A 26,412-nucleotide genomic window follows, 5' to 3' on the forward strand; every position below is an offset into this window, starting at 1 on the left:
ACTATTGCTATGATTCTATGATTCAGTATAACAATGAAATTAAAGTGCACAGTCAGTTATAGGATGAAAGTTGCTTTTTTATGAATTAGCAAGAAAACCCAATATAGGAATTTCCCAGGGTACTTACACTGTGGTTTTCTATCCCATCAGCGAAGTCATTAATAAATACAGTGAATAGTTCAGGCCCCCAACACAGATCCTTGCAGGACATCACTAGTCACATCCTGCTAATGAGAATACCTGCCCATTATCCTTATTCTCTGTCTCCTGTCGTTCAGTTCCTAAACAAGTCAATAATTTACCTTCAATTCCCTAAATTGCAACCTTTACTTGTAGTGGAGGTGGTGGTGCACTGATTTTGTCACTGGACTAATAACCCAGTGTCCCCAGGGTATTACTCTGGTGACATGGGTTCAAATCCTCCACAGCAGAAAGTAGAATTTGAATTCAATTAATAAATTTGGAATTAAAAGCTAGTCTAATGATGGCCATGGAACCAGTGTCAATTGTTGTAAAAACCCATCTGGTTCACAAATGTCCTTTTAGGGAAGGAAACCTGCTGTCCGTATCTGGTCTGACCTACATGTGAGTCCAGACCCACAGCAATGTGGTTGACTCTTATATGCCCTCGGAAATGGCCCAGCAAGTCACTCAGTTGTATCTAACCACTACGCAGTCAATAAAAAAGAATTAAACTGGACGGACCATCCGGTAGCGACCTATACACCGGAAACGATAACGGCAAGCCCAACCCTGTTGACCCTGCAAAGTCCTCCTTAGTAAGATAGGAACAGGAGTAGGCCATTCAGCCCCTCAAGCCTGTCCCGCCATTCAATGAGATCATGGCTGATCTGCGGCCTAACTCCATATACCTGCCTTTGGCCCATATCCCTTAATATCTTTGCTTAACAAAAATCTATTTATCTCAGATTTAAAATTCACAACTGTTCCAGCTTTAACTGCTGTTTGTGGGAGAGAGTTCCACACCTCTACCACCCTTTGGGCAGCACAGTGGTGCAGTGGTTAGCACTGCAGCCTCACAACTCCAGCGACCCGGGTTCAATTTTGGGTACTGTCTGTGCAGGGTTTGCTAGTTCTCACTGTGACCATGTGGGTTTCTGACGAATGCTCCAGTTTCTTTCCACAGCCAAAGATTTGCAGGTTGATTGGTAAATTGGCCATTGTAAATTGCCCCTAGTGTAGGTAGGGGAATTGAGGGAATGTGGTAGGGAATATGGGATTAATGTAGGATTCGTATAAATGGGTGGTTGATGGTTGGCACAGATTCGGTGGACTGAAGGGGCTGTTTCAGTGCTGTATCTGTAAATCAAAATAAATAAAAGTACTTCCGAACATCTCTCCTGAATGGTCTGGTCCTAATTTTTAGACTCTCCAACCAGTGGAAATAGTTTATCTTTATCTAGCCTGGCTTTTCCTGTTAATATTTTGAAGACTTCAATCAGATCACCTCTTAACCTTCCAAATTCTCGCAAAAATAGGCCTAATTTGTGTAATCTCTCCTCATAACTTAACCCCTGTAGTCCAGATATCATTCTTGTAAACCTACGTTGCACTCCCTCCAAGGCCAATATATCCTTCCTAAGGTGTGGTGCCCAGAACTGCTCACAGTACTCCAAGTGGGGTCTAACCAGGGTTTTGTACAGCTGCAGCATAACCTCTGTGTCTTTATACTCCAGTTCTCTAGATATAAAGGTGAGCATTCCATTCTCCTTTTTGAATACTTTCTGCACTTGCTCGTGGCATTTTAAAGATCTATGCACCTGAACCCCCAAGTCTCTTTGGACATCGACTGTACTTAACCTCTTCACATTTAGAAAGTACCCTGCGCTATTCATTTTTGGACCAAAATGGATAACCTCACACTTGCCCACATTGAAATCCATCTGCCACAGTTTTGTCCATTCACCTAGTCTGTCAATATCTCCTTGCAACTTTATGCTATCATCTAGACTGTCTACAATGCCGCCTAACTTTGTATCATCAACAAATTTGGATATATGACTCACTATGCCATCATCCAAGTCATTAATGAATAATGTGAATAATTGAGGCCCCAACACAGTTCCCTGTGGGACACCACTAGTCACATCCTGCCAATCAGAGTACTTACCCATTATCCCCACTCTCTGTCATCCACCACTCAACCAACTTCCTAACCATGTAATTTGCCCTGAACTCCATGGGGTTCTACATTAGTTAACAGTCTGTTATGTGGGACTTTATCAAATGCCTTCTGGAAGTCCATATAACATCCATAGACATTCCCCTGTCCACTATCTTCGTCACCTCTTCAAAAAATTCAATGAGATTTATCAGGCATGACCTTCCCGTCATGAATCCATGCTGGCTGTCCATGATTAACTGAAATTTTTCTAGGTGTTCAGTCACCCTATCCTTGATTATAGACTCCAGCAACTTGCCCACCACAGATGTCAGGCTAACTGGTCTGTAATTACTTTGGTTCCCCTTTCGCTGTTCTTAAAAAGTGGAGTGACATGTGCAACTTTTCAATCCAGAGGGACAACTCCCGAATCTTGGGAACTCTGAAAGACTATAGTTAGGGCATCTACAATGTGCTCCCCTACTTCCTTTAACACCCTCGGATGGAAACCGTCAGGTCCTGGGGATTTCTCACTCTTTAGTTCCATTAATTTCCTTGTTACTGATGTTTTACTTACGTTAATTGTATTAAGACCCTGTCCCTATTGGCTATTAATCTTTTGGGAACTTCCAGCAAGTTATCCTCTTTTTCAACTATAAATACTGTGGCAAAGTAATTGTTCAACATGTCTGCCATTTCCTCATTATCAATGACAATATCTCCAGTTTCAGCTTTTAGTGGGCCTACATTGCTCTTGACCACCTGCTTTCCCTTTATGTAACTATAAAATTTCTTCTCATTGATTTTGATGTCCCTTGCAAGTTTCATTTCATAATCCCTTTTAGTAGCTCTCATCAGCTGCTTATAAGCTCTTATAAGCCGCCCGCACAACACTAGCAGAATTTCTTCTCCACAGCTGTTACATAAGTTTCTAAATTCACTTGAAAAGCCCTTCAAAACACTCCTACAGAGGATGCAGAGACCAAGTGGGCCCACATCAGAGGTGCCATCTATGACTCAGCAATGACCACCTATGGCAAACGTGTGAAGCAGAATGCAGACTGGTTTCAATCTCACTTTGAAGAGCTGGAACCTGTCATAGCCACGAAGCACATTGCACTGTTGAACTACAAGAAAGCGAATTAACATCCATAGCACTTAAAGCAGCCAGAAGCGCTGCAGAAAGAACAGCCAGGCGCTGCGCAGATGACTACTGGCAACACCTATGCAGTCGTATTCAGCTGGCCTCCGACACCAAAACATCAGAGGAATGTATGATGGCATTAAGAGAGCTTTTGGGCCAACCATCAAGAAGATCGCCCCCTTCAAGTCTAAATCAGGGACATAATCACTGACCAATGCAAGGGAAAATGTTGTCACTGATACCACCCTCAATGCAGCCCAGTCCCTGCCAATCATGGATGAGCTGGACGAACAGCCAACAAAATCGGAACTCAGTGATGCCATTGATTCTCTAGCCAGTGGAAAACCCCCTGGGAAGGACGGCATTATCCCTGAAATAATCAAGAGTGCCAAGCCTGCTATACTCTCAGCACTCCATGTACTGCTTTGCCTGTGCTGGGATGAGGGAGCAGTACCACAGGACATGCGCGATGCCAATATCATCACCCTCGAAAAGAACAAGGGAGACCGCGGTGACTGCAACAACTACCGTGGAGTCTCCCTGCTCAGCATAATGGGGAAAGTCTTTGCTCGAGTTGTTTCAAACAGGCTCCAGAAGCTGGCTGAGCGTGTCTATCCTGAGGCACAGTGTGGCTTTTGGGCAGAGAGATCCACCTTTGACATGCTGTTCTTCCTTCACCAGCTACAGGAGAAATGCCGCGAACAACAGATGCCCCTCTACGTTGCTTTCATTGATCTCACTAAAGCCTTTGACCTCGTCAGCAGACGTGGTCTCATCAGACTACGAGCAAAGATTGGATGTCCACCAAAGCGACTAAGTATCATCACCTCATTCCCTGACAATATGAAAGGCACAATTCAGCATTGCGGTGCCTCATCAGACCCCTTTCCTATCCTGAATGGTGTGAAACAGGGCTGTATTCTCGCACCTACACTGGTTGGGATCTTCTTCTCCCTGCTGCTCTCACATGCATTCAAGTCTTCAGAAGAAGGAATTTTCCTCCACACAAGATCAGGGGGCAGGTTGTTCAACCTTGCCCGTCTAAGAGCAAAGACCAAAGTACAGAAAGTCCTCATCAGGGAACTCCTCTTTGCTGACGATGCTGCATTAACATCTCATACAGCAGAGTGTCTGCAGAGACTCATCGACAGGATTGCGGCTGCCTGCAACAAATTTGGCCTAACCATCAGCCTCAAGAAAACAAACATCATGGGACAGGATGTCAGAAATGCTCCATCCATCAATATCGGCGACCACACTCTGGAAATGATTCAAGAGTTCACCTACCTAGGCTCAACTATCACCAGTAACCTGTCTCTCGATGCAGAAATCAACAAGCGCATGGGAAAGGCGTCTGCTGCTATGTCCAGACTGGCCAAGAGAGTGTGGGAAAATGGCACACTGACACGGAACACAAAAGTCCAAGTGTATCAAGCCTGTGTCCTGAGTACCTTGCTCTACAGCAGCGAGGCCTGGACAACGCATGTCAGCCAAGAGCGACGTCTCGATTCATTCCATCTTCGCTGCCTCTGGAGAATCCTTCACATCAGGTGGTAGGACCATATCTCCAACGCTGAAGTCCTCCGAGGAGGCCAACATCCCCAGCTTATACACACTACTGAGTCAGCGGCGCTTGAGATGGCTTGGCCATGTGAGCTGCATGGAAGATGGCAGGATCCCCAAGGTCACATTGTACAGCGAGCTCATCACTGGTATCAGACCCACCGGCCGTCCATGTCTCCGCTTTAAAGACGTCTGCAAACGCAACATGAAGTCCTGTGACATTGATCACAAGTCGTGGGAGTCAGTTGCCAGTGATCGCCAGAGCTGGCAGACAGCCATAAAGGTGAGGCTTAAGTGTGGCGAGTCGAAGAGACTTAACAGTTGGCAGGAGAAAAGACAAGCGCAAGGGGAGAGCCAACTGTGTAACAGCTCCGACAACCAAATATATCTGCAGCACCTGTGGAAGAGTCTGTCACTCTAGAATTGGCCTTTATAGCCACTCCAGGCGCTGCTTCACAAACCACTGACCATCTCCAGGCGCTTACCCATTGTCTCGGAAGACAAGGAGGCCAAAGAGAGAGAGAGAGAGAGAGAGAAGCTGCTTTGTGACCCTTTGCTGGTCTTTGTATCGATCCCATTTGGCCGGATCTGGGCTGCGTTTTGCATTTTTGTAGGCCCTTTTTCTTTTACTTTTATGCTGTCCCTAATCTCTTTGGTTGTCCATGGCTGTTTTTTCTGTGAAGTGGAGCTTTTTCCTCTCAGGGGTATACACTCGCTCTGTATTTCATTCAATGTTTCTTTAAATATCCTCCACTGTTCTTCAGTCGTTTGACCCATTAACAGATCTTCCCAGTTTACCATGGACAGTCTCTGTCTCATCCCAGTAAAGTCAGCCTTACCCAAGTCTAAAATTCCAGTAGCTGATCCGTGCTTTTCACTTTCAAACACGACCTTGAATTCGATCATGCTGTGATCACTATTTGATAAATGTTCACGCACAGTTAGGCTACTAATTAAATTTGGCTCATTACTTATAACTAAATCTAATATTGCCTGTCCCCTTGTTACATCTAGGACATATTGCTGTAGGAAACTATCCCAGACAAATTCCAGAAATTCACTACCTTTCTGACAGGTAGTCTGCCTCTCCCAATCTATGTGTAAGTTAAAATCCCCCATTAATACTACTCTGCCTTTGATACATACTTGCCTAATTTGTGCATTTATACAATCTAACACCTCAGAACTGCTACCAGGGGATCTATACACAACATCTATTACAGTTTTAGATCCTTTTCTGTTCCTCAGTTCCACCCGTAAAGTCTCCACTGGATGCTTTCACCTCATTATCTCCTTCCTCACCAATGAGGTGATATTATTTCTAATCAGTAAGGATACTCCACCCCCTCTGCCATTTTCCCTGTCCCTCCTGTAAACTTTATAACCATGTATGCTTAGTTCCCAGTCCCAACCATCCTGCAGCCACGTCTCCGCAATGGCCACCATATCATAATCTTCCATTTGAATTTGCGCCTGCAGCTTATCTAGTTTATTCCTTACACTCCGTGTATTTGTATAAAGAACTCTTATTTGAGCTATACCCACTAACCTGCTCCTCAGCACTGATGCTTTATTTGCCTGTTTATTATTTCTCTCTTCTGGTTTAACCAGTATACTTCTTGCAGTTTTGCCATTACCTGCAGGAGGGTTCCTGACTGTTCCTTTACTTTCTGCCCTGTTACTTGTTTTTGAAACTGTATTGACATTCCCTGAGGCTTCCCCCCCACCACCTCCCATTTACTAGTTTAAAGTCCTTGTGACCACCCTATTTATCCTTTCCGCTAGGGCACTGGTCCCAGATCGGTTCAGGTGGAGTCTGTCCTAACGGTACAGTACCCTCCTGTCCCAATACTGAGGCCAGTGCCCCATGAAATGGAACCCCTCTTTCCCACACCACTCATTTAGCCATGTGTTTACTTACATGATTTTCTTATCCCGAAGCCAATTTGCATGTGGTTCGGGTAATAATCCAGAGATTATAACCCTTGAGGACCTGTTTTTTAAATTTTGTTCCTACTTCCTGATAATCCCCAAAAAGGTCCTCTTCGGGGCTCGTGTCAAAGTTGGGAGAGTTGTCCCACAGACTAGTCAAGTCACAGCCTGACATAGTCATACTCACGGAATCATACCTGACAGCTGATGTCCCAGACACTGCCATCACCATCCCTGGGTATGTTCTGTCCCACTGGTAGGACAGACCCAGCAGAGGTGGTGGCACAGTGGTATACAGTCAGAAGGGAGTTGCCCTGGGAGTCCTCAACAATCGACTCCGGACCCCATGAAGTCTCATGGCATCAGGTCAAACATGGACAAGGAAACGTCCTGCTGATTACCACCTACTGCCCTCCCTCAGCTGATGAGTCAGCACTCCTCCATGTTGAACACCACTTGGAGGAAGCACTGAGGGTGGCAAGGGCACAGAATGTACTCTGGGTGGGGGACTTCAATGTCCATCACCAAGAGTCGCTCGGTAGCACCACTACTGACCGAGCTGGCCGAGTCCTAAAGGACATAGCTGCGAGACTGGGTCTGCGGCAGGTGGGTGAACCAACACGAGGGAAAAATATACTTGACCGCGTCCTCACCAATCTGCCTGCCGTAGATGCATCTGTCCATGACACTATTAACAGAAGTGACCACCGTACAGTCCTTGTGGAGACGACGTCCTGCCTTCACATTAAGGATACCGTCCATCGTGTTGTGTGGCACTACCACTGTGCTAAATGGGATACATTTCGAACAGATCCAGCAATGCAAAACTGGGCATCCATGAGGCACTGTGGGCCATCAGCAGCAGCAGAATTGTGCTTAATAACAATCTGTAACCTCATGGCCCGGCATATCCCCCACTCTACCATTACCATCAAGCCAGGAGACCAACCCTGGTCCAATGAAGAGTGCAGGAGGGCATGCCAGGAGCAGCACCTACCACACATCAAACCTGGTGAAGCTGCAACACAGGACTATCTGCGTGCAAAACTGCGTATGCAGCATGCAATAGACAGAGCTAAGCGATCCCATAACCAACGGATCAGATCTAAACTCTGCTGTCCTGCCACATCCAGCTGTGAATGATGGTGGACAATTAAACAACTAACTAGAGGAGGTGGCTCCACAAATATCCCCATCTTCAATGATGGGGGAGCCCAGCACATCGGTGCGAAAGATAAGGCTGAACCATTTGCAACAATCTTCAGCTAGAAGTGCCGGGTTGATGATCCATCTCAGCCGCCTCCTGAGGTCCCCAGCATCACAGATGCCAGACTTCAGCTAATTCGATTCACTCCGCGTGATATCGAGAAACGACTGAAGGCACTGGATACTGCAAAAGCTATGGGCCCTGACAATATTCCGGCAATAGTCCTGAAGACCTGTGCTTCAGAACTTGCCATGCCCCTAGCCGAACTGTTCCAGTACAGCTACAACACTGGCATCTACCCTGCAATGTGGAAAATTACCCAGGTATGTCCTGTACATAAAAAGCAGGACAAACCCAACCCGGCCAATTACCGCCCCATCAGCCTACTCTCTATCATCAGTAAAGTGTCATCAACAGTGCCATCAAGCAGCACTTGCTCAGCAATAACCTGCTCAGTGACACTCAATTTGGGTTCCGCCAGGGCCACTCAGCTCCTGACATCATTACAGCCTTGGTTCAAACATGGACAAAAGAACTGAACTCAAGAGGTGAGGTGAGAGTGACATCAAGGCAGCATTTGATCGAGTATGGCATCAAGGAGCCCGAGCAAAACTGAAGGCAATGGTTGGCATTATACCAAGCACAAAGGAAGATGGTTGTGGTTGTTGGAGGTCAATCATCTCAGCTCCAGGACATCACTGCAGGAGTTCCTCAGGGTAGTGTCCTCGGCCCAACCATCTTCAGCTGCTTCATCAATGACCTTTCTTCAATCATGAGGTCAGAAGTGGGGATATTCAATGATGATTGTACAATGTTCAGCAACATTCGCGACTCCTCAGATACTGAAGCAGTCTGTGGAAAAATGCAGCAAGACCTGGGCGGCACAGTGGCGCAGTGGTTAGCACCGCAGCCTCACAGCTCCAGGGACCCGGGTTCGATTCCGGGTACTGCCTGTGTGGAGTTTGCAAGTTCTCCCTGTGTCTGCGTGGGTTTTCTCCGGGTGCTCCGGTTTCCTCCCACAAGCCAAAAGACTTGCAGGTTCATAGGTAAATTGGCCATTATAAATTGTCACTAGTATAGGTAGGTGGTAGGGAAATATAGAGACAGGTGGGGATGCTTGGTAGGAATATGGGATTAGTGTAGGATTAGTATAAATGGGTGGTTGATGTTCGGCACAGACTCGGTGGGCTGAAGGGCCTGTTTCAGTGCTGTATCTCTAATCTAACCTGGACAATATGAAGGCTTAGGCTGATAAGTGGCAAGTAACATTCGCGCCACACTAGTGCCAGGCAATGACCATCTCCAAAAAGAGAGAATCGAACCACCTCCCCTTGACATTCAATGGCCTTCCCATCACTGAATCCCCTACTTTCAACATCTTAGGGGCTACCATTGACCAGAAACTGGAGCAGATATATAAATACCGTGGCTAAAACAGCAGGTCAGATCTAGGAATCCTGCGGCGAATAACTCACCTCCTGACTCCCCAAAGCCTGTCCACCATCTACAAGGTAGAAGTCAGTAGTGTCATGGAATACTCTCCACTTGCCTGGATGGGTGCAGCTCCAACAACACTCAAGAAGCTCGACACCATCCAAGACAAAGCAGCCCGCTTGACTGGCATACCATTCACAAACATTCACTCCCTCCACCACCGACGCACAGTGGCAGCAGTGTGTACCATCTACAAGATGCACTGCAGCAACGCACCAAGGCTCCTTAGACAGCACCTTCCAAAACCGCAACCTCTACCAACTAGAAGGACAAGGGCAGCAAATGTATGTTAACACCACCACCTACAAGTTCCCCTCCAAGTCACACACCATCCTGATTTGGAACTATATCGCCATTCCTTCACTGTTGCTGGGTCAAAATCCTGGAACTCCCTTCCTAACAGCACTGTGGGTGTACCTACCCCACATGGACTGCAGTGGTTCAAGAAGGCAGCTCACCACCACCTTCTCAAGGGCAATTAGGGATGGGCCATAAATGCTGGCCAGGCCAACGACGACCACATCCCATGAATGAGTGAATAAAAAAAAGTCTCTGATGAGACACTTTATCAAATGCGTTGTGAAAGTTCACATAAATAACATCCATACACATTCTTCTGTTGACGACATTAGTCACCACTTCAAAAAGTCCAATCAGATCTGCAAGACATGACCTACCCTTTATAAATCCATACTGGTCTCCCTGAGCAATTGACATTTTTTTAAGTGTTTAATCACCTTGTCTTTAATTATAGTCTCTAGCAATTTCCCTGCAAGAGAGGTTTAGCTAACTGGTCTATAATTCCCAGGTTTCCCTCTCTCACCTCTCAAAGAGTGATGTTGACTTGTCTCTCTCTGATATTTCCCTCAGGTGAACTGCTTTTGATCCACACTCACCTTTATCTGGTAAAGGCCAAAACTCTCTGAAACGATTCTCAAATTTGAAGTTGGTAAGAAGTCCTGAGATGTACTTGTTAAGATAATGCATCATTTAATTCAACATCACACAATAACAATTCTCATCAGTACTGTTACATCATCCAGGAGGCAGTGATACAGAGGTGAAGTTTAATAAAACATTTCCAAGTGGAAGTCATTATACAAATCCAGGTGAGTACAGGTAACAAGTCCGTTCATCGACCCCTCAGTTTCCTCAGGATGTTTCACAGGGTCATTGCACCTTTTCACAATCTCATGGTTTACAGTCTCAGGTGATTCCGTTTGAAAATTCAGTCCACAGTAAGTACACAATGTTTAATTTCCATGGTAACACCAGTACCTGCTCCCATGCTGGTGCCAGAAACACATTAAGTTCAGGATCCTTAAACACTACAAATGCTCACGATCACCCAGACAGAACAGTGGGATTCCTGACTGGCACTTTCCCCATTTCTCCTCTCGCAGTGCTGACCCATCCTGGGTGCACCAGTTTCAGGAACCTCCCCAATAGGATACTCTCTCTGGGTGACCCCAGACACTGGGTATTGGTATCTATTGGACGGTGGGATCTATCCAAGTTGAACAGAGCCTGTCTCCATCCTGAACACACACAGGTTCACTTCCCAGCAGGGTCACTGGGTCCTGATACTGAGTGTGAACCCTGGATAATGTAATTGCCAAACCCAGGGATATTGAGTGTAATTACCAGTGTCCCACTGCAGCCCAGACTGAGCCCCACCCTGGACCCTTCCTGTCTGTACATTTCCCCAGTGCCCCATTGGGGAACATTCAGTCCCAGATATCCTGCAGAAGCAGCGCTGTGGGGCCGGGCGGCTGAGTCACGTGACCCTGTTGCTGGGCCTCTGATGTCACAAAGGGAGATGACACTCGCTCAGCTCGAACTAGAAACAGTGAAACAGCCAATAGGATTTAAACCTGGAGCGCGGCCAATTAAAGGGGAAGGACAGAAAATTGGCCAAAAATGTTCATATTGAGAGACCAGTGATGGTGACAAATTCAAATGGCACATCCACAGCCACATCCAGTCTGGGTCTTGTATCCTGCAGCAACGTCAGCTGATTCATTCCAGTTAAAGTGAACTGATTCTGCCTCAACCTGAAACAGATTAAAGATTAAACAGGAAATAAACAGATTGAACAATAGTGTAAATAACAGGGAGACTGGGATTAATATTTAATAATAATTACAGAGATATTACTGATAAGAGTGACTGAATCCCATTTATATTTTATTTATTACATTAACCAATAAGACAAACACTCACCAGATCCTCTCTAGACTCCTACAAGTCACTATGAGGCGGTGGAGAGCAGGGACAGATTGGTCTGTGAAGGAGTTAAATGTCAGGTTCAGAAACGTCAGTGACTGAAGAGCACTGAGAGCAGAGGCGAGATCCTCAGCACAAGAATCTGTGAGACAGACATCCGATAGACTGGGGATCAGAGAGAGAAATAACAGGAATCAGTGTAAATCTCCAGGGTTCATTAATAACACGATTACTGATACTGATAATAATGTACAGCGTTAATTAATAACACTATTACTGATACTGATAATAATATTCACAGTCCTGTTATTATAAACATAATCTCACATTGTCTGGTACTTACTGTTCTACTCTGTAAAGGCAGCTGGTGAAGTATAATACTGGAATTAATCTTTACCCAGTCTTACATATATTTAGAGTTAAACATTACAAGCACACACCTCCTCACTCAACCCCACACAGTTTCAATAAGTGTCTTTACGTAAGTGCTCAATTGAATCCCCTGTTAATCCCCACCGTCCACACATTAAACACCATTAATATCCAATTAACAGATTCTTTTTTTTCTCTTTAAATAAAATTTAGAGTTAATATGCAAAAACAAAATTTCAACAAAAAATCAAATCAAAAACCTCCATATTCTGTACAAAACATTACATTGCGAGACCCCTCCTCGAGGGCCACTAACAATTTCTATGTACAAGAATTTCCTTTTGTAAAACAATCAGACAGTTGATGACTTGTATCTACCCATTTAATTTTAGAGATTTCCTTTCTCTCCGGCATTTCTTTCAAGGCAGCAAGGTCGATCTGGAACCTTTTCTGACACTTTTAGTAGAATGTGCATTATCCAACAATGAACAATTATCTACATAACATTCAATGAGTATGTGATCTTCAGTAAACCCCTTGTATAGAATCTCACTTACAATATTTGACAAATAGAATCCCATATCCACTGTCTCCACAAGGGCCAGTGTGTCAATCAGCTGAAGTACTTTTAACAACCCTTTTTATTTTCTGAGCTTCCCGAGCTGAAGGACAGTATCTCCCATTTTCACCCATCAGTAATATTATGAAACCAGCTGCACTAGAATACCCATCAGGAAGATTAGCATGTGAACCATCGCTAAAAATGACTAGTTTCATGTTCTTTGGGTCACCGAGGGATGGGAACTTAAACACACATTTCTCCAGATTTAATCAATTTAATTATAGAGTGTTTTAAGGGTAAATAAAACATTCTCAACTTTAGGATGTTTCATTGTAGCACTTCACTCCAACACATAAAAACTAGTCTCTGGTCTCATCTGAGTGTCTAAACAGTTCAACTGACCAATCAAGCTTCACAATTGTTCTGTCTCTTCTTCAGATATAACATCATCTTTCTGTGATGTCCGAGTACGATTAACTGGAAGGGGAGTAACACCCACTAAATAGGATTGTTGATTCAAAGTTATTTCAGAGCTACTCTGCTTAATATCTAAACCAATATATTTAAAAGTTCCACAAGACTGACTCCCTGTTTTAAATTCTATTCTAATGTTATTAATAACACCTTTCCCAAATTCCGCAGTATCACCACATCAGAAATCAACATGTATAAAGATGTCTGAAAGTTTCCCTTTATGATACCAATAAGACATTGTGAGATCTGTTTTTATTTGAACACAACCTATTTTCAGCAAAACAGATCTCACTGTAAAATACCACACACTGGAAGCATCATTCAGGCTGTACGTGCATTTGTTTAGTTTCCATCGTTTCCTTTCTGCATCTGCTGTCTCTTTGGGAAGTTTCAGAAACTCACATCTCTGAAAGGTATCGCCCTGCAGAAATGCAGCTTTCAGGTCAATTGATCTACACTCCCATGAATATGTGACCAAAATAGCTGAAACGATTTTCAAGATTACTTTTCCAGCTGTGGGAGAGCCCACTCCTACATCTGTATCACCCGGTCACTCTTCAAACCCCCAGCAACCAGCCTGGCTTTAGCCTTATCAGTCCCATCTGAAAGGATCTTTTCAGTGCAAATCCACCTATGTGACAAGGCTCCTTGCCCCTGATCTGGTATCACAGAGTAAACTCCAACTGTCTCCAACTATCTAATTCGCTTTGTTTCGCTTCTCTTAATAGTTTGTCCTCAAGTTTATTGGCAGTCACTAAAACTTCACAATCATGAGGACTTCTGCTTCTCGTTCTGTTCAGAGACTGTTCTGTGTCTTTAATTTCATCGTGTAATCTATTCAAGTTACAGCCTCTACTTGAACTTTTATATCTGTTGGGACGATTACTGTGAGATCTCCCTCTTACACTATCGAGGATCTTTCTCCAGTACCTGATTTTATTCTGATACAAGAGTCACCCCCAGATCCACTATCAGAACGTGCACTGTGCTTTCATACCCTCCACTCTTTCATCCCATTCTACCAGTCCACAGACCTCACTCCTTGACCATCATCCTGTACATTAAACAATATTTAAATTTACCAGTAGCTTTTCCTGCACATCCCACAATTGTCATATTCCTGCATTAACTTGACCCCTCTGGAATATGTGTCACCCAAGTTTCTGAGCAATTGGTCTTTGGATGTGATAGCTCTGTCCTGTGTGTCATGATCACTCACAGTACCACTAACCAGCCCTTGATCTACTGTTTTACTGGTCCTCAGGACCCTCATCACAAAACACACGAACATTTGAGGTACAAGGTGCCTCGTTTACTTCTATCGGCTGCTCAGAATCCAAGATATAATTAATCCTGATTAATCATGAGGAATGAACCTGAACAGTTTGATATGTTTGATAAGGACTGTTTTACCATCATGGCCTATTACTTTACCTGGGCCTTTCCATTCCCTATGACCCTCTCTTTTATAATACACCAAATCTGCTGAATTAAATTCTATCTCAGATGGTCTCATATGATGCCTCAGAGCTCTCTGAATTTTCTACAAGATCTCAGACTTGATGAAAGCCCATCTTCATGCGTGTAAAATATTCAAATGTGAACAAAATTTTACTAATTGTCGTACCTTCCAGAGCAGGAGGACTATCACACAGTTCAGGAGGTAATTTGGAATTTTTCCCATAGACCAATTGACAGGGACTAAACCCTCCAACCATCTGGAGTGAATTCTTTGTATGAACCATTAATGCTCGGCCAGTTGTCAACAGGGCGGCACAGTGGCGCAGTGGTTAGCACCGCAGCCTCACAGCTCCAGCGACCCGGGTTCAATTCTGGGTCCTGCCTGTGTGGAGTTTGCAAGTTCTCCCTGTGTCTGCGTGGGTTTCCTCCAGGTGCTCCAGTTTCCTCCCACATGACAAAGACTTGCAGGTTTATAGGTAAATTGGCCATTAGCAATTGCCCCTAGTATAGGTAGGTGGTAGGGAAATATAGGGACCGGTGGGGATGTGGAAGGAATATGGAATTAGTGTAGGATTAGTATAAATGGGTGGTTGATGGTCGGCACAGACTCGGTGGGCCGAAGGGCCTGTTTCAGTGCTGTATCTCTAAACTAAACTAAACTAAACTTGCAGCCTGGTTGATCAGCTAAGATTTTATGCAGCATTCCATCAATCACCACATCATTCCTGTCACAGAGTCCATTACTGAAAAGACTTTCAGCTGCTGTATTCATGACCATAATGTACATGTTTTCAAACATGTCTCTGAACTCATTATTGGCAAATCCCCTCCATTATCAGTTAGAAACTTCGCCAGTGCCCCCAAGTCTGATCCCTATCCATTTCTCCATGATTTTATCTATAATCACCCTTTTGTCCTTACTCTGTTTTGTTGTAGAAACACCGGCCGGAATTTTACGCCGCCCCAGCAGGTCGGATGGTGGCGTGGGGGCGACATAAAATTGAATGGCAGGCTGCGGGAGGTCTAACCGCCCCGATTCCACCTCCGACCAAGTTTACGGAGGCCTGGCGGGGGAGCGGGTGGTGAGAAGCGGCCCACCCGCATGAGGCCAATCAAGTGGCCACTTAAGGGCCCTCGCCCGCCTCCACGGGTATTTTACCAGTGGCAAGCGGGTGTGCTGGGGCTATAGTTGGTGTGCTATGGCTGCTGGCCTTTCCGCAACCCGGGGGTTGGGGGTGGGGTGGGGCTGGCAATCGGGCCCAACCCAACCCCGGGATCCAAGTCGCCCCCTCCCCCCAAACGAATACCCTAGCCTCACCAGCACGACCAATTCTCCTGGTGGGGCAACCCAAACTTACCTTCAGTACCAGTTCCTTGGTATCCTCCTGCAGTCCCAGCAGTGGTCACCGCTCCCAGTTGAGCTGCTGAGACTAAGAGCTGCTGGCCCGCTGATTGACCGGCAGCTCACTGAGGTAGGACTTCCTCCCTCAAGTGGGTTGAAGTCCCGCCTTGGGCCAATTAAAGCCTGGGGATCCATAAAATACGGTACGGATCCCCAGGCTGGGCGGAAGCGGGTTCGACATCAACATTTACGTCGGAGTCTGGCTCCCGTCCGCCCACTGTAAAATTCCGGCCACTAAGTCTGGTGGTCAGGTCTATAAAATGTAGAATGAAAATATTTCTGTCTTTGATCCACGCAACGACCTTGTTAAAGCCACGTACCAATGGAAGGTTTACAATAGGACGTGGCAGCATCCTCCAATACTTTTTACATATTTCACACTTGACTAATCTCTTCTATTAGCCTTATACACTCTTCAACTGTACCTGTATCTTTTAGCAAGGTTTTCAACATCTGACAAGCAGGGGGAGCAAATTGTCCATATTACTGAAAGCCCATTTGCTTTTCTACTCTCTGATTCTTATCAACTGATGCCATTAATACTTGTCTAATACTCTGATAAGAAAACAACAGGTTTTGTTGAGGGGACACAATAATGTCCTGATTGGGTAACCTGCAGATCCACTGACTTTCCAAAAGTAATTGACTTATCACACTCCATGTCAAGTTTCATTTGTGGCTCTTTGATAGAAGGTATACTCAACCACATAGATATCTCACTAGAGACATCAGTACTGATAACATGGTTTACTCCAGCTATTTTATATGGAATTATGACTCTCTTTAGTGACCTCAATGCTCGTCATCACCCAACCTGAAACAAGTAGTACTTTTATACTCTTTAACATTGCATCAATCCTCACTACTTAGTGAATCTAGATAACATTTTAACCAATCTGTTCTACAAACTGTTGAAGTGCAAGCACTACTAGCATGACACAGTTAAGCAAGTCTGCGAAAAACATATTCAGGACAGGACTAAAACTTGTGATCTGTACAATTTGTTTGGATTCATCCAAGTCTTCATCTTCTGCCTCAGAATCCTCTGTCCAATGTGTCATTTTGGGGACTCTGCCTCTCTGCTTTGTGCAGTTTATGACATAATGGTCATAATGGAGTCACACCTGATGCACCTATTAACTGTTCCTTGACCATTGCTGGAATTCAGTCAACTATTATTGCTGATCCAATTTTGTCTTCGCTTTAACAGCCAGATCTGCTAAAGGTGCTTTCACCCTCATTCTGACTGTCCATAAACATTCCATTGTACTTACACCTGTATCCAGTATCTGGTCCATTTCTAAAACTGACAATTATTGAGTCTTCTATTCTTTGTGTTACTGCTGAATGTCCCATTTGCTCCACCAAGGCCCCAGGAATCTTTTCAACAGAGCAGACATCTGATCCAACAGGGAGTCTCTCTCTCTCTGAGAACTGAAGACCAGTTAGAACCAGGAACATGTCCCTGTGCTACACCTTGGCACAATCCAGCAATTTAAATGCTAACATTGAACCAGGAATCTCCAAAGTGAATTTTGTCAATCTTTTATACAATCTGTTAAAGTACATGATATATTCTTCCTTTGAATAAACATCTGTTTTCCAAAACGTATCAAACTCTGACCATGCCTCAAAGGCATTTAATAGATCACCTTACTTGTACATTTCATCCAAGAACTCTAATAGAAGATCCAAACTATCATCAGTTTTTAACTGACGGGGAGGCAGCTCACAAAGCATTTTACTTCTTATTTTACATCTGGTCCGAAGCAACGCCAAGGCCATACCTTGTTTCCTTTCTCATCGGGTTACAACCCATGTCCACACCTCCACTTCATTCTTCCACTGGACATTTTTTATACTTATTTGTTTTGTGGGATGTGGGCATCACTGGAAAGACCAGTATTTGTTGCCCATCCCTAAATGCCCTTGGGAAGGTGGTGGTGAGCTGCCTTCTTGAACCTCTGCAGTCTATCCGGTGTAGGTACATCCACAATGCTGTTAGAGAGGGAATTCCAGGATGTCGATCTAAAAACAGTGAAGGAACGGCGATATATTCCCAAGTCAGGATAGTGTGCGGCTTGGAGGAAAACTTGCAGATGGTGGTGTTCCCACGTGTCTGCTGCTCTTGTCCTTCTTGGTGAAAGAGGTCGTGGGTTTGGAAGGTGCTGTTGAAGGAGGCATGGTGAGTTGCTGCAGTGCATTTTGTATCTGGTACACTCTGCTGCCACTGTCCATCCCTGGTGGAGGGAGTGAATGTTTAAGGTGATGAATGGGGTGTTGATCAAGTGGATTGCTTTATCCTGGATGGTGTCGAGCTTCCTGATTGCGATTGGAGCTGCACTCATTCAGGCAAGTAGAGATTATTCCATCACACTCTTGACTTGTGCCTTGTAGATGGTGGACTGGCTTTGGGGAGTCAGGAGGTGGATTACTCACTGCAAGTCATTAAGGTACATCATAAATAGTTGAGGCCCCAGCACTGATCCCTGCAGCACTCCACTAATTAGTCTGACAACCCCAGAATGCCCTGTTTCTCCTGAATGTTCCATTAGCCAATCCTCTATCCATGCTAATATATTACCCTCAACACCATGAGCTCTTACCTTGTGTAGTAACCTTTGATGTGGCATCTTACTGAATGCCTTTTGAAAATCCAAATACATTACATCTACGGATTCCCATTTACTCACCCTCAAAAGAATGCGAATACATTTGGCAAGTATTATTTCACTTTTATAAAACCATGTTGACTCTGCCTGATTACATTATGATTTTCTAAATCATGGAGGCACTGGCCATCATATTTCAGTCTTCCTTAGACTCTAAGATGGTGCCAGAGGACTGGAATATTGCAAACGTTACACTCTTGTTCAAAACATCCCAGCAACTCCAGGCCAGTCCGTTTAACTTCAGTGGTGGGAAAACTCCTCGAAAAAATAATTCAGGACAAAATCAACAATAACATGGACAAATGCGAGTTAATTAAGGAAAGCCAGCATACATTTCTGAAGGGAAAATCATGTTGAACTAACTTGATGAATTTTTTTTGAGTAAGTAACAGAGAGGGTTGATGAGGGAAATGCTGTTGATGGGGTGTACATGGACTTTCAAAAGGCATTTGATACAGTGCCACACAACAGACTTGTAGCTCACGGCATAAAAGGGATGGTAGCAACATGGATAAAAAATTGGCTGAGTGACAGGAAACAAAGATGTTTTGCGGGCTGGAGGAACCTGCTCTTGTAGACACAGTATTTTTCCAGTTGCTCCAGTTCAGTTTCTGGTCAATGGTAACTCCCAGGATGTTGATAGTGGGGGATCCAGCAATGTTAATGCCATTGAATGTCAAGGGGAGATAGTTAGTTCCTTTCTTGTTGGAGATGGGCATTGCCTGGCACTTGTTTGGCATGGATGTTACTTAGCACCTATCAGCCCAAGCCTGGATGTTGTCCTGGTCTTGCCTCATAGGGACATGGACTACTTCAGTATCTGAGGAGTTGAGAATGGTAGATGGAGTATAATGTAGGGAAGTGTGAAGTTATTCACTTTGGTAGTAAGAATAGAAAAGCAGCATGTTTTTTTAAAAGGTGTGAAACTTGTAAGTGTTGATGTTCAAAGAGACTTGAGTGTGCTTGAATGTAGAAAGTTAGCACGCCGGTACAACAAGCAATTAGGAAAGCAAATGGCATGTTGACCTTTACTGTAAGGGGACTGGAGTACAGGAATAAAGAAGTCTTGCTACAATTTTACAGGGTTCTGGTGAGACCACATCTGGAGTACTGTGTACAGTTTTGGTCTCCACATTTAAGAAAGGATATACTTGCATTGGAGGCGGTACAACGAAAGTTCACTAGATTGGTCCCTGGGATGAGGGGGTTGTCCTATGATGAGAGGCTGAGTAAATTAGGCACATACTCTCCGGTGCTTAGAAAAATGAGAGGCGATCTCATGGAAACATCCAAGATTCTGGATAGAGTAGACACAGAGATTATTTCAATAAAAGCAAAATACTGCGGTTGCTGGAAATCTGAAATAAAAACAAGAAATGCTGGAAATACTCAGCAGGTCTGGCAGCATCTGTGGAGAGAGGAGGAGAGTTAACGTTTCGAAGAAGGGTCACTGACCCAAAATGTTAACTCTGCTTCTCTCTCCATAGATGCTGCCAGACCTGCTGAGTATTTCCAGCATTTCTTGTTTTTATTACAGAGATTATTTCCACTGGTTGGGGAATCGAAAACACGGGGCACAGTCTCAGGATTAGCGGCAAATCATTTAGGAATGAGATAAGGAAAAATTACTTCACTTAAAGGGTTAAGAATCTTTGGAATGCTCTACCCCAGAAGGTTGTGGATGCTCCATTGTTGAATACATTTAAGGCTGAGATAGACAGAGTTTTGGTCTCTCAGGGCATCAAGGGATATGACGAGCGGGTGGGAAAGTGAAGTTGAAGCCGAAAATTAGCCATGATCGTACTGAATGGTGGAGCAGGCTCGATGGGCCATATGGTCTACTCCTGCTCCAATTTCTTGTGTTCTTGTGACACTGTACATTGTACAATCATTACCGAACATCCTCACTTCTGATTTTATGATGGAAGGAAGGTCATTGATGAAGCAGCTGAAGATGGTTGAGCCGAGGACACTACTCTGAGGAACTCCTGCAGTGATGTCCTGGAACTGAGATCACTGACCTCCAACAAACACAACTAAAGCCTGGCTCGGGTATAAAAATAAAAACCCACCCAGGCCCAACCCGACCACAGCCAACCCGAACCCGACCTGAACCCTTTAACTATTTATTTTGCACCCGACCCGACCTGTATCTCCTTCATCTGTTCCAGCAGCAGGCTGTTCCTGCAGCTGGAGTTATGGGGAATCATTGGTAAGCCTGATCCAGTGACGTCCCGGAAGCAATGTTCAGCCTGTCCTGACCTGAGCCCAAATGCTGGACTCAGAATTTCGGCCCCACCCGACCCCGACATGCAGTCGCGTCTAGTCGGGATTGGGCCGGGTCACCAGGCTTTAACCACAACCATCTTCTTTCGTGCTCGGTATGACTCCAAGGTTATGAAGGTGCTTCCATTTTTAAAATATTTTTTGAGGACTCGTGTTCAAAAAAAAGTGGAAAAACCTGAGGAGATGCTGGACTTTTTTAAAAAAGAGTCACTGGAAGGACACTTGAGACTTTGTGTATAAGTCACATGTCTTCAGCTAAGTAAACAGCAGAGCCCTTGCTGACTATACAGTTGTTTACAGAGAAGCACATGTCTAGATTTATGGTGGTCAGGAGTTGGTTTCATTTTGAACTGTTTGAATGGACAGTTGGGGTGTCAGCCTGCTAAGTGAGAGAGGTCACCAGTTCATCCTGTTCCACCTCTTTGAGAACTCTGAGAATCCAGTGTGAGAACTGGAGAAACTGATGCAGCATTTCTCCTGAGAAGTTTCTGCAAGACTTTCTCTTCATATCTCCTGAATGAACAGCTTCTGAAAAGATCTCAGTGACAACTGTATGTGACCAGTGACACCCGTCTACATGGATCCAGACCAACTGGAATAATCTATATCTTATCCTTTATCTCCAAGAATTAACAAGTACTTGGCCAAAGTACTTTTTTTTTGTTTTTTTTGTAAAGTTGAGCTCTGCAGAGAAAGCATCTTTATTTTTCCTTTAATTGGTGTGTGTGTGCATGTGTGTTGGGTTATTTCGAAGGGAATATATTTATACTTTCATATTTCAACCTGTGTGTTAATAAGCTTTGCATCTTTATAAAATGAATCTTGTTTTATAATTAATTAATAATTTGTTGACTATTAAAGAAACTTTGTTGGCAGATTTTTATTCAGAAACTGAAATAGATGAAGTATATAATTGTCTGTATCAGTTACTGGGTAAAACATTTAAATATATGTTGTGACCTGTGGAGAAGTGGAACTAGAGAAAGACAGTGCACTCCTCCATCCTCGCTCATAACACCAACCAGTGGAGAGTTTTCCACCTGATCCCCACTAACTTCAATTTGCCTCGGGCTCCTTGATGTCCCACTCGGTCAAATGCTGCCTCTATATCAAGAGCAATCACTTTCACCTCACCTGGTCGTATGGTTCAGATACCGAGAACATCGGAGGGTAATCAAAGCCCAACAATTTACACTTGCTTTCGGCCATTTCTGATAATTGCTGCTGGGATTGGAGTTTTCTGTTTGTTGTTTTTTTGTGGAATATCTCCTGACAATGCAGAGCATGTGCAGATCAATCACCGACGTCATCACTGTGTCTGAACATTTGCCAGCTTGCCAGTATAGGTCCATGCAGGCGTGCATCAACGTCACTACGTAATGACATCCGTCGTCATAACATCAGAATGTTGTTTCACCCCTCAGTGGCCGTGTTTGCAATCTCCATCCCTCCAACAGTACCCCGCTCCCTCCCCCGATCGGCGCCTCAGTCACCTCTTTGCTTCCCCGTTCTCTCCCGCTGTTCACTCCTGCGCCCGCCTGCTCACCGCACCCAACTCTTTGTTGCTCCATCCCGCCTCGCCACTAGCACCTCGCTGGCTCACCACCCACCAGCCCCCCCCACCCCCATCGCTTTGCTGGGTGACGAGGTGAGAAGCGAGCAGCGGGAGGGAAGAGCGAGCAGATGGGTGCGGCAGAGAATGGTGAAATGGAGTGGCGAGCAGTCGGGCGCAGCAAGAAGGTGGGTGTGGTAGGGAGCGGGTAAGAGTAGTGGCGATTGCGGGCGGGAGTGGGGTATTGTCGGGGGGCGGGTGGAGGCGGTGATCGCGGCTATTGAGGGGTGAGGGGGTTTGGGTTTAACTGGTATTTTTATGTTCAATTGAGCAGTGCCATTTTTATTACTGGCAGCTGCCAGAGACGTCGCAGACAGTGATGTTTCTGTCCATGAAGCTGAATTTACACATGTGCCCATATTGCGCCACCTAGTGGTTGCATTGTCAGCAAACGCAGCCTTTTTTTCATAGCCTTGGATCTTCACCTTGCGGTAACCATTATCTGTTACCATATTCTACTCTGGAAAGCCAGTTGGTTAAGAATATTACTGGAGACAATCTTTACTCAGTCTTACACTAATTTACAGAGTTAAGCATTACAAACATACACCTCCTCACTCAACCACACCACAGTATTGATAAGTGCCTCTTCACATGTGCTCAAGTGAAACCCCAGTTAATGCCCACCTTCTGCACACAATTAATATACAATTAATACTTACCTCAGTTTCTGTATTTTACAGTCTGTGTTCCTCAAAGCTGCAGACAGTAGTTTCACTCCTGAATCTCCCAGTTTATTATCACTCAGGTTCAGATCCGTCAGTGATCGGTTTGTACTGAGAGCGGAGGTGAGATCTTCGATACAAGAAGCTGTGAGTTTGTTCCTATAAAGCCTGGGATCAGAGAGAGAGGAAGAACAGGAATCACAGTAAATGTGTTTATTAAGAACACCATAACTGATACTAAAAATAATGTTTATTCCTTTCCTTTTGGCCGAGAGACAATGGGTAAGCCCCTAGAGGTGGTCAGTGGTTTGTGAAGCAGCGCCTGGAGTGGCTATAAAGGCCAATTCTAGAGTGACAGACTCTTCCACAGGCACTGCAGATAAAATTGGTTATCGGGGCTATAACACAGTTGGCTCTCTCCTTGAGCTTCTGTCTTTTGTCCTGCCAACTGCTTAGTCTCTTCGACTCGCCACTCTTTAGCCTCGCCTTTATGGCTGTCCGCCAGCTCTGGCGATCGCTGGCAACTGACTCCCACGACTTCTGGTCAATGTCACAGGACTTCATGTCGCGTTTGCAGACGTCTTTGAAGCGGAGACATGGACGGCCGGTGGGTCTGATACCAGTGACGACCTCGCTGTACAATGTGTCCTTGGGGATCCTGCCATCTTCCATGCGGCTCACATGGCCAAGCCATCTCAAGCGCCGCTGGCTCAGTAGGGTGTACGTGCTGGGGATGTTGGCCGCCTCGAGGACTTCTGTGTTGGAAATACGGTCCTGCCACCTGATGCCAAGTATTCTCCGGAGGCAGCGAAGATGGAATGAGTTGAGACGTCGCTCTTGGCTGACATACGTTGTCCAGGCCTCGCTGCCGTAGAGCAAGGTACTGAGGACACAGGCTTGAAACACACAGACATTTGCGTTGCGTTTCAGTGCGCCATTTTCCCACACCCTCTTGGCCAGTCTGGACATAGCAGTGGAAGCCTTTCCCATGCGCTTGTTGATTTCTGCATCGAGAGACAGGTTACTGGTGACAGTTGAGCCTAGGTAGGTGAATTCTTGAACCACTTCCAGAGCGTGGTCGCCGATATTGATGGATGGAGCATTTCTGACGTCCTGTCCCATGATGTTCATTTTCTTGAAACTGATGGTTAAGCCAAAAATCATTGCAGGCAGCCTGTCGATGAGACTCTGCAGACACTCTTCAGTGTGAGATGTTAAAGCAGCATCGTCAGCAAAGAGGAGTTCCCTGATGAGGACTTTCCGTACTTCGGTCTTCACTCTAATACGGGCAAGGTTAAACAACCTGCCCCCTGATCTTGTGTGGAGGAAAATACCTTCTTCTGAAGCCTTAAATGCACGTGAGAGCAGCAGGGAGAAGAAGATCACAAACAGTGTAGGTGCGAGAACACAGCCCTGTTTCACACCACTCAGGATTGCAAAGGGGTCTGATGAGGCACCGCTATGCTGAATTGTACCTTTCATATTGTCATGGAATGAGGTGATGATACTTAATAGGTTGTTTATTGATAACACTATTATTGATAATAATAATGTGCAGTGTTAGACATCCAGTTATTATAGACACAATCTCTCACAGTCTGGTACTTACTCCAGTGTCTGTATTTTACAGTCCGGGTTAATGCCCACCATCTGCACACAATTAAACATAATTAATATACAATTAGCACTTACTCCAGTCTCTGTATTTTACAGTCTGGGTTCCTCAGAGCCTCAGACAGTAGTTTCACTCCTGAATCTCCCAGATTATTACCACCCATGTCCAGAACCGTCAGTGATCGGTTTGTACTGAGAGCGGAGGCGAGATCCTCGATACAAGAAGCTGTGAGATTGTTTACTTCCAGCCTGGGATCAAAGATGGAGAAGTAACAGGAATCAGAGTAAATCCCAGTGTTTATTAATAACAAAATTAATGATATTAATAACGTGTAGTGCTTAGTAATAACACCATTGCTGATACTAATAATAATGCACAGTGTTTAGTAAAAATGCTACCACTGATTTTAATAATATACAGTGTCAGCAACCCAGTTATTATAAACACAATCTTACACAGTCTGGTACTTACCCCAGCTCCTGTATTTTACAGTCCGGGTTCCTCAAAGCCGCAGACAGTAATTTCACTCCTGAATCTCCCAGATTATTGAAACCCAGTCTAAACACAAACAGACAGAGAGTGAGAAACAAACTGAATCAAACCCTGGACCTGATACAATTCACTTTCTGTTGAATGTTACAGGAAACACTGAAAAAGACTTGAGGAAATTAACAACCAGATTTTCCTGTCACTGACAATGAATCTCACACTGTAGAACTCCTCATATATTCAGGAGCTGTCAATAAACATCAAAGAGGGAAGTAACAGGACAGAAGGTAGGTGATTGGTTGGTGAGTATTACAGTGTGTTTTTGTCTCTCCAAGTGACAGCATTTGAATAAAGTATTGCTTGGGGAAATATATCTATTACCTTATTAAATTGATTGGATAATTCAATCAATTAATACATTTATTATGAATTGTTTTAAAAGACCTAATTACATTTATTCATGTTATCAATAAACAAATTAATTATAAAAGACTAGAGATGACAGGGCAGGCTACGTGTTGGGACTGTAGTATGTGGGAGTTTGTGGATAGCGAGACTGTCCCACATTCCCACACCAGCAGGAAATGTCTCCGTCTTCAGTCATTCCAGCTCAGAGTCAATGGGCTGGAATGTGAGTTAGAGACATTCCCAAACATAAGGGAGGGGAGGAATTTCTTCACAGCTTTATCCAGAACACAGTCACAGCTCAGAGAAAATCACAGGTTCAAGAAGAGGGTGTAACCATTAGGGAGCAGCATGGTGAGGACTGAGGAGAGATTGAGAAGGAGGTTCCTCAAACACAGGTCCTGTCCAAAAGGTGCAATGTACTTGTTACCTGTGAGGACAAGGAGAAAGACTGTGGGAAGGACAGTCACAATGTAGACCAAGGTACTGTGGCTCAGAAGACTGCCCAAGGGGGAAAGAGCAGAAGAGAATGTGGTAGTTGAACATAGAACATAGAACAGTACAGCACAGTACAGGCCCTTCGGCCCACGATGTTGTGCCGAAACTTTAACCTACTCTAAGATCAAACTAACTACCTACCCTTCATTCTACTATCATCCAGGTACCTATCGAATAGTCGCTTAAATGTCCCTAATGTATCTGCTTCTAC

At 44.7% G+C, this 26,412-nt stretch overlaps 1 protein-coding gene across 7 annotated transcripts in view; it reads right to left on the reverse strand.

Moving 5' to 3' along the window:
* Window positions 1-10,498: 10,498 nt before the first annotated feature.
* LOC137385131 (NACHT, LRR and PYD domains-containing protein 3-like) overlaps window positions 10,499-26,412 on the reverse strand; it is a 90,505-nt gene continuing 74,591 nt past the window's right edge. For all 7 annotated transcript variants that reach the window (XM_068059947.1, XM_068059953.1, XM_068059949.1 and 4 more), the window contains 5 exons: window positions 25,281-25,367; window positions 24,887-25,057; window positions 23,192-23,362; window positions 11,686-11,853; window positions 10,499-11,516 (listed from right to left, as the gene is read on the reverse strand). In XM_068059947.1, the coding sequence (XP_067916048.1) occupies window positions 11,387-11,516; window positions 11,686-11,853; window positions 23,192-23,362; window positions 24,887-25,057; window positions 25,281-25,367 (727 nt within the window). In that variant the 3' untranslated portion in view covers window positions 10,499-11,386. The remainder of the gene's footprint in view (window positions 11,517-11,685; window positions 11,854-23,191; window positions 23,363-24,886; window positions 25,058-25,280; window positions 25,368-26,412) is intronic.

The sequence above is a fragment of the Heterodontus francisci genome, chromosome 28 (assembly GCF_036365525.1).
Source record: "Heterodontus francisci isolate sHetFra1 chromosome 28, sHetFra1.hap1, whole genome shotgun sequence".
Lineage (NCBI taxonomy): Eukaryota > Metazoa > Chordata > Chondrichthyes > Heterodontiformes > Heterodontidae > Heterodontus > Heterodontus francisci.